The sequence below is a fragment of the Eulemur rufifrons genome, chromosome 20, assembly GCF_041146395.1.
Source record: "Eulemur rufifrons isolate Redbay chromosome 20, OSU_ERuf_1, whole genome shotgun sequence".
NCBI lineage: Eukaryota > Metazoa > Chordata > Mammalia > Primates > Lemuridae > Eulemur > Eulemur rufifrons.
Genome location: NC_091002.1, coordinates 12,308,461 through 12,321,166, shown reverse-complemented (window position 1 = coordinate 12,321,166; position 12,706 = coordinate 12,308,461). Strand labels below are relative to the sequence as shown.

General features: G+C 35.7%; 1 protein-coding gene across 4 annotated transcripts in view; it reads right to left on the bottom strand.

The window, feature by feature from the left end:
- The window catches only part of KIZ (kizuna centrosomal protein), a 109,789-nt gene that overhangs the window by 59,846 nt on the left and 37,237 nt on the right, over positions 1 to 12,706 (bottom strand). The window contains exon 7 of one of the 4 annotated variants that reach the window (XM_069495544.1): positions 12,399 to 12,409. The exons of the other annotated variants lie outside the window; for them this stretch is intronic. Coding sequence (XP_069351645.1) covers positions 12,399 to 12,409 — 11 coding nt within the window. The remainder of the gene's footprint in view (positions 1 to 12,398; positions 12,410 to 12,706) is intronic. 4 annotated transcript variants of the gene reach the window in all.

Below are 12,706 nucleotides of genomic sequence, written 5' to 3'. Positions count from 1 at the left end.
TGGGAGAAAATATTCGCATGTTACACATCCAATAAAGGGCCAATAGCTAGAATCCATATAGAACTCAGGAAAGTCAGTAAGAAAAAATCAAACAACCCTATCAAAAAGTGGGCAAAGGACATGAACAGAAACTTATCAAAAGAAGATAGACTAATGGCTAACAAACATATGAAAAAATGCTCAACAACTCTAATCATCAGAGAAATGCAAATCAAAACCACAATGAGATATCACGTATCCCCAGTGAGAATGGCCTTTATGAAAAAGTCCCAAAACAATAAATGTTGGCGTGGATGCGGAAAGATAGGAACACTCAGACACTGCTGGTGAGTGTCTAGTTTAACCTCTGTGGAAAGCAATATGGAGATACCTTAAACAGATACAAGTAGACCTACCATTTGATCCAGCAATCCCATTACTGGGCATCTACTCAAAAGAACAAAGGACATTCTATAAAAAAAAGACACCTGCACTCAAATGTTTATAGCAGCACAATTCACAATTGCAAAGATGTGGAAACAACCCAAGTGCCCAACAATACATGAGTGGATTAATAAAATGTGGTATGTGTATACCATGGAGTTCTACTCAGCCACAAAAAAAAAAAAAAAATATGGTGACATAGCACCTCTTGTATTATTCTGGATAGAGCTGGAACCCATTCTACTAAGTGAAGTATCCCAAGAATGGAAAAACAAGCACTACATATACTCACCATCAAATTGATATTAACTGATCAACACTTAAGTGCATGTATAGTAATAACATTCACTGGGTGTTGGGCAGGTGGTAGTGGGGGGAGAAGGGGATGGGTATATACACCTAATGGGTGCAGTGTGCACCGTCTGGGGGATTCACATGCTTGAAGCTCTGACTCGGGTGGGGCAAGGGCAATATACGTAACCTAAACATTTGTACCCCTGTAATATGCTGAAATTAAAAAAAAAAAGATAAAAAAATAAATAAATAAAAAATTAAAAAAACAAGAAATACAACATATCAAAACTTATGCGATGCAGTAAAACCAGTACTAAGAGGGACATTTACAGCAATAAACATTTGCATTAAAAAAGAAGAAAAGCTTAAATCAACCAACCTAACTTTACACCTCAAAGAAACAGAAAAAAGAACTAAGGTCAAAGTTAGAAGATAGAGGAAATAATAAAGATTACGGCAGAAATAAATGAAATAGAAAATATAAAAACAGTAGAAAAAAATCAATAAAACTAAAAGCTGGTTTTTTGAAAAAATAAAATTAACAATTAAAATAGCCAATTAACCATTAGTTAGACTACCTACGAAAAAAGAGAGAAAGCTCAAGTAAATAAAATCAGAAGTGAAAGAGGAAATATTGCAACTGACACTACAAAAATTTAAAGTATAATAAGAAATTATTATGAACAATTATACACTAACAAACTGGGTAACCTAGAAGAAATAAACAAATTCCTGAAAACATACCAACTACCAAGACTGAATCATGATGAAACAGAAAGTCTGAACATACCTAAATCTAGTAAGAAGATTGAATCCATAATCAAAAACCTCTCATCAAAGAAAAGCCCAGGACCTGATTCCTTCACTGGTAAATTCTATGAAACATTTAAAGAAGAATTAATACCAATCCTTTTCAAACTCCTCAAAAAAATTGAAGAGGAGGGAATACTTCCAAAGTCACTTTATTAGGCCAGCATTACCCTGATGAAAAAGCCAGAGAAGGATACCAAAAAAAAAAAGACAACTACAGGCCAATATCCCTGATTAGTACAGGTGCAAAAATTGTCAACAGAATACTAACAAACCAAATTCAACAGCACATTAAAAGAATCAGACCCCATGACCAAGTGAGATTTATCTCTGGATGCAAGGACGAATCAACATACAAAAATCAATTAATGTGACACCACATTAACAGAATGAAGGATAAAAATCACATGACCATCTCAATAGACACAGAAAAAATGTTTGACAAAATGCAACACTCTTTCATGATAAAAAAACTCTCAATAAACTAGGAATAAAAGGAAATTACCTTGACATAATAAAGGTCATATATGGAAACCTCACAGCTAATACTATACTCAATGGTGAAAAACTGAAAGCTCTTCCTCTGAGATCAGTAATAAAGTAAGGAAGTCCACTCTTGCCACTTCTACTCACTATAGTAATGAAAGTCCTAGCCAGAGCAAGTAGGGAATAAAAAGAACTAAAAGCCATCTAAATCAGAAGTAAAATTGTCCCTGTTTGCAGATGACATGGTCTTATACGTAGAAAACTCTAAATACTCCAGGAGAAAAAAACTGTTAGAACTAATAAATGAATTCAGTAAAGTTGTAGTATATAAAATTAACATACAAAAAATCAGTTGTGTTTCTATACACTAAAAACAAACTATCTGAATAGGAAATTAGAAAAATAATCCTATTTATAATAACACCAAAAAGAAAAAAATGCTAAGAAATAAGCTTAATTAAGGAGGTAAAGATTTGTATGCTTAAAACTATAAAACATTGATGAAAGAAATTAAAGAAGACACAAGCAAATAGAAAGACATCCATGTTTATAGATGAGAAGATTTAATATTAATAAAATGTCTATACTGCCCAAAGTGATCTCTAGATTCAATGAAATCCCTATCAAAATCTCACTGGTATTTTTTTCCAAAAGAGAAAAACAATACTAAAATTCACATGGAACCACAAAAACTCCCTAATAGCCAAAATGATCTTGAGAAAAAAGAACAAGGTTGCAGGCATCATACTTCCTGATTTCAAAATATATTACAAAGCTACAGTAACAAAAACAGTACCATAAAGAGGGATATACTGACAAATGGAATGGAACAGAGAGCCCAGAAATCACTCTATGAATATACATTCACCTGATTTTTGACAAGGGTGAGAATACACAACAGAGAAAAGATAGTCTCTAACAAATGGTATTGGGAAATCTGGAAATCCATACGTAAAAGAATAAAGCTGGACTCTTATCTTACACCATGCAATAAAATCAACTCAAAATGAATTAAAGATTTAAATGTAATACCTGAAAATATCAAACTCCTAGAAGAAAAGAGAAAAAGCTTCATGACTGTGGTCTTGGCAATGATTTCACAGATACAATACCAAAAGCACAGGCAACAAAAGCAAAAACAGACAAGTGGAACTATTTCAAGCTAAAAAACTTCTTCACAGCAAAGGAAAAAATTAACAGAGTGAAAAGGCAACCTATTGAATGGAAAAAAATATTTGCAAACCGTGTTACATAAGAGTTTAATTTCCAAAATATATAAGGAACTCATACAGCTCAAGAGCAAAAAAAAATCCCCAATAACTCAATTAAAAGATGGGCTAAGACTTGAATAGATATTTCTCCAATGTCTCCCTAAAACATACAAATGGCCAACAAGTATATGAAAAGATGCTCAATGTCCCTAATCAGCAGAGAAATGCAAATCAAAACCACAATGAGATATCATTTCATACCTGTTAGGATGGTTGTTATCAAGAAGAACAAAAGAAAATAAGTGTTGGCAAAGAGGTGGAGAAAGTGGAACTCTTGAACAGTGTTGATAGGAATGAAAAATGGTACAGATGCTATGGAAATCAGTACAGAGATTCCTCTAAAAATTAAAAATAAAACTGCCATATGATCCAACAACCCCACTTCTAGCTATTTATCCAAAAGAATTGAAATTATATTTCAAAGAGATATTACCACTACGATGTTTATTGTAGCACTACTCACAATAGTCAAGATGTGGAAACAACCTAAATGTCCATCAGTGGATGAATGGATAAAGAAAATATCTTTATGATACATACATAAACAATGGAATATTATTCTGTCTTTAAAAGGAAGGAAATTCTTACACATGCTATAACACAGATAAACTCTGAAGACATTATGCCAAGTGAAATAAACTAGACATAGAAGTTTTTGCTTACATATCTTCAAGCTCACTGATTCATTTCTCTACCATGTCCAATCTACTGATAAGCCCATTGCAGTCTTTCTTCATTTGTTACAGTGTTCACTTCTAGCATTTCCTTTTGATTCTTTATTATAGTTTCCATCTTTCTGCTTACATTACCCATCTGTTTTTCCAGATTATCCTCTTTTTCCATTAGAGCCCTAGCTTACTAATCATAGTTATTTTAAATTCACAGTCTGATAAATCCAACATCTGCCATATGAAAGTCTGGTTCTAATGCTTTCTCTGTCTATTCAAACTGTGATTTTTGCCTTCTAGTATGCCTTGTAATTATCTGTTGAAAACTGAACATGAGGTACCAGGTAAATAGCCCTTTAGAGTGAACAGATAAATAGGCCTTCAGGGTGAGGTTTTATGTTCATCTGGCTAGAAGTTAGGCTGTGTTTATTGTTTGTTGTGGCTGTAAATGTAGGTATCAGAAGCTAAAATTTCTTTGGGTGCCCTTGTTTTTGTCTCCCTGTTATCTTTGGGTTTCCCTAGAGATGACTTCTTAACTAAGGTCTGAGACATATGGTTCATTCAGTGTATTTCCCTATTATTATACAGGAGGCCTACTGATGTGGTGGTAAGGTATGAGGGAGAGGAAACATTCTGTAGTCCTAGGATTAGGTCTCAATCTTCTAGTGACCTGTGCTTGTGGGCTGTGACTTTTACAAGTGCTTCTCAGTCCCAACCCCTTCCTTTGCTCCATGTCATCCATGTTCTTCTGAGGGAGGCCAGCAGCCCATGGTGAGATGGCTGGCAAAAGCTGGGGAATTGAGTTCATTCAAGTTGGCCCATGGAGATTTTTTTAACATCTCCTGTACAGACACCAAGTGACAATGACTGTGATTACTGCCCACCTTGCTGACAATCAGGTCTCAGAACTACTGTCAGGTCTCAGGACTACTGCCTTCTTAGAAACCTAGCTTGGACTTTTGAAAATTTAAATCAAAATAAGGATAGGGAAGTCTTAGATTTTTCAGAACAAAATAAGTAAGCTAACAAGAGAGGCACAGGCGATACTGGGGAATGAAGTGCCAGGCAGAAGACAAAGGGGATACCCTGATGGCCACATCTAATAGCACTGGATTATTTTTCCAGAAGTATAATGCACAATCTTACTTTGGGAACAAAGGCCAGAATCTATGTGGTGGCAAGAAAAGGATCAGGGCTACCTGTGTTGAGGGGGCACGGGTCATGTCCAGAAAAAACAAGTGACTGTGCTGATGTAAACAGACATGAAAGCCTAACAGCATTTGAAGCAATGTTGAATTTGTAAATACGCTTCCAGTTTCTCATAAAGTGACCTTAGGGTAAATTCTAAAAGAATACAGTTCGAACCCATTATGTCAGGCATATGATCTCCAGCAGAAAGTCTTTCTCAGATGCAATAACTTCTTTCCTATATTTTAACTTTGAAGAGGAGCTAAATTAAAATCACTGGATAGGATTCAATCTATGTGATCACATTTTTATGACCCTGAGAAACCAAGGCTTTCATTTGACTTAGTTTAAAAGGCAGCATTACATTCTGTTTTCAGTCATACCCCAGAGGGAGAGAGAACAAAGCAACTTTGCAAGTAGTTTGTTCAAGCCTGAAGAAAGGCACATAGCACTTTATTGGCCTATTTGAGGCTAGAAGGCCAAAAATCAATATAGATAGAGAGAAAGGTCAAATTGCCACTGCTTAGTTTTCTGGTTTCTTTTTCTAATTAAAGAATCTAATTTGCTTCTTGAGCTTCCTTTTTAACCTTATGAAATATTATCCACTAGCTTTCTAGAGTTACTGGGAGCCAGCACAGGGGACCAGTTAACAACACGGACTCTGGACCCAGGGGGCCAGTTCAAAGTGCACTGAGCCACTTTATGACTTGGGACAAGTTACTTAACTCTCTGTACCTTAGTTTCCTCATCTTTAAAATGGTGATGATAATAGGATTAAATGATTACAAATAAAGTTCTTACAACAGTGCCTGGCATGGAGTCAGTACTATCGAAGGCTATACCACCATTATGATTGTGATTTGGGAGGTAGAACATAGAAATTAAGAGCATGAGTTCTGGCACCAGCCTGTCAGTTTGGACCCTAGCTGCATCTCTGACCAGACTGGTGACCTGGGAAGGTTATTCAATCTTTCTAAACCCTAATTGAAACATTCTACTTGGCATCTACGGAACAACTATTCCTGGTTCTCCTCATTCTTTCTTGAAGCTTCTTCTTAGACTCCTTTACTGATTCCTTCTAATTTTCCCAAGCTTGAAGGTGGAGTTAAGCCTTAGATTGCTTTCCTATTTATGCTCACTCCCTAGCAATCTTCTCAGAGTTTACGGCTTAAACATACATTTATATGCTGATAATTTACAAATTTATTTCTCCAGCCCTGACCTTTTTCTGAATTCCAGATTCATAAAATCCATTTGTCTACTCAACACCTCCACTTGAATGTCAAAAAGGCATTTCAAATGTAACATATCCAAAACTCCCATCTTGATATTCTTTCCCTCAAACATGTGCTTCCTATATGCTCCTTATGTCAGTAAATGAGTCAATGGCTACACTCCTAGTCACTGTGCCTCCAAACCTTGGAGTCACCCTTCTGCCCGCTTTCTCTCATAACCCACATCCAGTAATGAATCCTCCTGGTTCTTCTGAAAGATATATCCAGAATCTGACCATTTTTCCCCACCCCACTGCTGCCACCTCTCCCCCAGATCACTGCGATATTCTTCAAACAAGTCTCCTTGCTCCCACCTTTTCCCCCAGTTTATTTTCCATTAAACAGCAAGAGTGATTCCCCATTTCCCTTGAAGTACAATCCAAAGTTCTTCCTACAGCTTACACGACCCTTCAGGATGTGGCCCACTGATACTTCTCAGTCCATCTCTTCCCTTCTCCCTGTCACCTCTTCTGATCCAGCTGCACTGGCCTCTTCGCTGTTGCAAAAACACCAAGTGTGCTCCCACTACATGGCCTCTGTACGGTGGCTCCCTTTGCCTGGTATGCTCTTCCTCAAGATATATCCCATTCCTCTCCCAGATACAGAAGAAGAGAGAAGAAATATAAACTGAGAAATAAACAAATATGCCAGGGTAAAAATTAAGATGACAGAAAACAGAGCAGGTTAAGTGAATAGGAGAGGGCATGATTTAACATGGCTTACCCACTCACTTATTTACTTCAGGTCTCTACTCAATACTGTCTTACCGGAGAGACCTTCCCTGACTATCTTATATTAAATTGCACCCATGCCTTCTTTATCAACTTAACCTGCTTATTTGTTGTCATAACACTTTTCACACAGGTGGCTTATCCATTTTTGTTTCCTTCCTGCCCTCCACGTGCATGAGCATAAGTGCCATAAGAGCAAGAACAGTGCCTGGCACAGAGAAGGCATGCAATATTTAATGTTAAAAGAATATACTCTTTTTCTAGTTATCTTTAGACTTATAACAAACTACCCTTCTGGTTCATATATTACTGAGAGAGGTCATATGGTGATATCTAACTGTGGATGGACTTTTCTGTAGAGTCCTGGAGGCTTCACTTACATGTCTGGCACTTTGGTAGGGATGACTGGAAGGACAAGGCTCAGCTGAGACTAGCGACTAGAGCACCTACAAGTCATTTCTTTAGCACAGCAGCCTCAGCATGGTTAGACTTCTTACATGGTGGCTCATGGTTCCAAGTGTGAGTGTTCCAGCATGCAAGGTAGAAACTGCATAGCCTTTTATAACTCAATTTTAGAAGTCATATAGCATCAATTCCACCATGCTCTATTTGGCTGAAGCAGTCACAGCCCACCCAGATTCAAAGGAAAAGGACAGAGACCCCATCTTTTGATAAAAGAAATATTGAAGAATTTGCAGTCATATTTAATTTAAATTGCCACAACCCCATAACTCACAGAACAGAGCTTTAGGCCCAGTAGATGTTCAGGAAATTTTGGTTGAATCAAAATGAAATTACTGAATGGGATTTTCAATTATAGTATTATAACTGGAAGGGAGAATAATTTGATTCTCTTTTTGAAGATTAGTCAAGTACAGTAGTGAGAAGGGGAAAAGAGTAGAACAAGCAGTTCAATCTGTAAATAACATTAGTTTGATTCTTTAATACAGGGGCTTAGAAAGAATAATTAATTTTAAATTGTCTGTGTTTTCAATACAAAAAATAGTAAACATCAAACTCAATACAGAATGCCTGTGGTGATTTTACCAGTAGAATGGACATGGTTAAGAAAAGTATCAGTCAGTTTTAAGATATGTCAATACAAATCTCCAAAACCGAAGTGTAAAGAGAAGGAAGAATGAAAAAATTGGAACAGAATATCCAAGAACTGTGGGACAATTACAAAAGGCATAAATACATATAATGGGAACACCAGAAGAAGAAGTAGACAGAAAGAAAAAAAGAAAAGAGTAGAAGAAATATTTGAAGTAATAATGGCTGAGAAATTTCCCAAATTAATGACAGATCCCAAACCACTGATCCAGGAAGCTCAGAGAACACGAAGCAGGATAAGTACCAAAAAATCTAAACCTAGGAATATCATTAAATCCTTAATGTGAATGTCCCTAGCAAAGGAGTATCAAAGTACAAAGGCACAAACTGGTAGAAGTGTAAGGAGAAATAGATACATTCATTATAGTTGGAGACTTGAACACACCTCTGACAGTTCCAGCAGGCAGACTATAAGGACATAGTCAAACTGAATAGCACCATCAAACAACTAGACCTAACTGACATTTTTAAAACTTCATCTAACAACAACAAAATACACATTCTTCTCAAACTCAAAGGAAATATTTACCACGACAGACCACGTTCTGGACCATAAAACACACTTCAACAAATTTAAAAGGATAAACTCACAGAAAGTTTGCTTTCAGAGCAAACACAATACAAAATACCATAGATGAAGTGGCTTAAACAAATAAAATTTATTTCTCACAGTTATGGAGGCTGGCAGTCCAAGATCAAGGTGCCGGCCAATTCAGTTCCTGGTGAGGACTGCAGGTGGCTGCTTAATCTTGTTGTGCCCTCACATAGTGGAGGAAAGAGAATTCTGGTGTCCCTTCCTCCTCTTATAAGGGCATGAGCCCTGTTGGATTAGGGCCTCACTTTTATGACCTCATTTAACCTTTATCACCTGAATTGTGTTTTGGAAGGCAAAGGGGACACAAATATTCAGTCGATAATACTAGGCTAGCCAAAAAAAAAAAAAAAAAAAGACAAACATCAGAAAACATAAATATCAGAAATGAAAGAGAGACCATCTTTAATATCTCATGGATATTAAAACAATAATAAAGGAATATAAGAACTCTATGCCCCAAAATTTGATAATTTAGACAAATGGACCAATTCCTTAAAGGGCACAATCTACCAAAACTCACATAAGAAGGAACATATAATCTGAATAGGCCTATATCTATTAAAGAAATTGAATCAATATTTAACCTTCCTAAACTGGGCTCAAATGGGTTCAAATGGGTTCAAATTCTATCAAATATTTAAGAAAAAATTATACCAATTCTCTACAGTCACTTCCAGAAAACAGAAGCAGAGGGAACACTTCCTAACTCATCCCATAAAGCCAGCATTACCTAACACCAAAACCAGATAGACATTATAAGAAAGAAAACTACTGATCAGGCTCTTATGAACAAAGAGTCAAAAATCCTTAACAAAATATTAGCAAATTAAATCCAACAATGTATACAAAAATTATATACCATGATCAAGTGAGATTTATCTCAAATACACAAGGCTGATTCAGCAATTGAAAATTAATAAATATAATCTATCAAATCAACAAGCTAAGGAAGAAAAACCATATGATCATATCATTAAGTGCAGAAAAACGTGACAAAATCCAACACCTGTTCATTATAAAAACTGTCAGCAAACCAGAAATAGAGGGGAACTTCCTCAACTTGATAAAGAACATCTATTGATACAAAAAACCTATAGCTAATATCATACCTAATGGTGAGGAACAAAATGCTTTCCCCATATAATTGAGAACAAGACAAGGATGTCCCCTCTCACCACTCCTATTCAACATTGTACTATAAATCATAGCTAATGCAATAAGACAAGAAAACGAAATAAAAGGCATACAGATGTTCACAGATGATGATATGATTTTATATGTAGAAAATCCCAAAGAATTGACCTAAAAACTCTTGGACCTCATAAGCAATTACAGCAAGGTTGCAGGATATAAGGTCACTTGTTTTCCTATATACAAGCAATAAACAATTGGAATTTGAAATTAAAAGCACAATACCTTTTACATTAGCATCTCCCCCCAAATTTAAGAATAAATCAACAATATATGTACAACAGCCACATGAAGAAAATGACACAACTCTGATGATGAAAGAAATCAAAGAAGATCTAAATAAATAAAGAGATATTTCACATTCATGGATAGCAAGACTCAATATTGTTAAGATGTCAGTTCTTTCCAATTTGATCTATGGATTCAATACAATCCCAATCAAAATCCCAGAAAGTTGTTTTTTTTTTTTTTTGGATATTAAAAAATCAATTCTAAAGTTTATATGGAAAGGCAAAAGATCCAGAGGAGCCAACAAATTTAATTCAAATTTAGTTTTGAATTAAAACAAAATCAGAGGACTGACACTACATGACTTTAAGACTTGCTATAAAGCTACAGTAATCAAGAGTTTGTAGTTTTGGTGAAAGAATAGACAAATAGATCAATGCAACAGCATTAGTGAGCCTGAAAATAGACTCACACAGATATAGTTAACTGATTGTTTACAAAGGAGCAAAGATAATTCAATGGAGAAAAGATAGTCTTTTCATGAAATGGTACTGGAAAAAATGAAAATCTACATGTAAAAAAAATGGGAATCTAGACACTGACCTTACACCTTTCACAAAAATTAACTCAAAATGAATCATAGATTAAAATGCAAAACTATATATAAAACCTCTGGAAGATAGCATAGGAGAAAATCCAGGTGACCTTGGGTTTGGTGATAAGTTTTTAAGATACAACACCAAAAGCATAATCAATTAAAGGAAAAATTGTTAAGTCTGACTTTATTAAAATTAAAAATTTCTGCTCTGTGAAAGACACTGTTAGGAGAAGGGAAAGACAAGCCACAGACTAGGAGAAAATATTTGCAAATATAAAGCTGTATTAAAAAATTAAAAAAAAAAAGCAACACCAAAAATGACACTTGGCTTTACTTTTCTCCTTAGATGGGAACCATTCAGCATACTGCACTTCCCTTTTCACCTTCACTGGTAGGAAACTGAAGACCAAGTTTTATGTTCAAGCACAACAACTTAGCTGGCACAAAGATTTGCTAAAACATAATAGCTACTATCATCATTGTTCTCATCATTATCATCAAATGAGAGATTCTAGATTCCTGTTCATATTCTCTTTATGTGTCTTCCTTTGTCCCACCTCTTCATCTTTGTTAACTAAAATTCATTCAAGTGATTTTTCTCCAGGTCCCCAACAGACTCTAAAGTAAACTGAGATACTGAACCTTTGAGGTTATAGTGTTAGCTCTATAAATATGATGCTACAGTCTCAGACTAATACTTAACCCTCAGAGCAAAAAAGAAGAGCTCATGCTAAACAGTAAATAAAGAGAATGTGGGGCCTCAAAAGCAGTGGAGATGTCAGCAAGTTAACCAGCATCATTTAAAACCACCTTCAACCTACTCCTTGGAGAGTACTTTTACCATAGAAAATCAAAAGGTTGTCAGAAACAACCATTGCTGACTGATCTTTTCATTCTGGGGGCATTTTACTAAGAGAAATACTCAAATATTCTCCAAATGCCCATATTTTCCAATAAATATTGGAAAACTGCACCCCAAAATTCCAACATTCTTGACTTCTAGAGAAATGTTAAGCAGTAATTCTATATACATATGCAACTTTTTTCCCCTCAGAAAAAGACTGAATCCTGGGTAAGTACACTAGTTCCCCAGTTAGCCTATTGAAGTACTAACTTGTCCAATGTGCTATAAAAATAAGCCCACAAACACAAAATTAGAGATAGATACATTCTGTGTCTGGTAATAAAATTTCTGATGACATAATAATGTAATATGTATTACCTATATCTCTTTAATGAGAGAAGTATCATTACTAGAAAAATCCATTTGCTTGCCTTTCCGATAAGTCAAATTTCCCATTGACAGGAACCATGTTGGTTCTTCCATCCATAGTGCAAGTACTTTCTACTAGGACATGGTCTTAATAAATATTTCCTGAGCATCAGTTTGGACACAGACTGTAAATTAAACTTTTCACCATAAATAGATAATGAATGGTGAAAGGCAATATTTTAGATGGTGTAAGGGTGCTCTAAAACAAAACGTGCCCTTATATACAAGAATGCCCACTTGGCTTCAGGACTTCACTGCTACCAGGACTGTTGGGATGAAAGACGGCCAGCATTACGGTGTAACTGGAAGTTTGGCAGGGTGGGGGTGGGGGTGGGGGTGTCAGGAAAACAGGGTATATGGAGGGTTCTGCCCTAGTGGCCTATGTGGCACTACTATGCCCTTGGCCTTCGTTTCCTCATTTGTAAAAGGTGAGAGCTACCTTAGGTTTTTTTTACTTAGGTTTCTTCTATCCCTAAAAGAGATTTGATATTATTAGTACTATTTTTTATCACAGAATCAGTTTTCAACAGTTAACAAGTTTTCTACACAGTGGATACATAAAA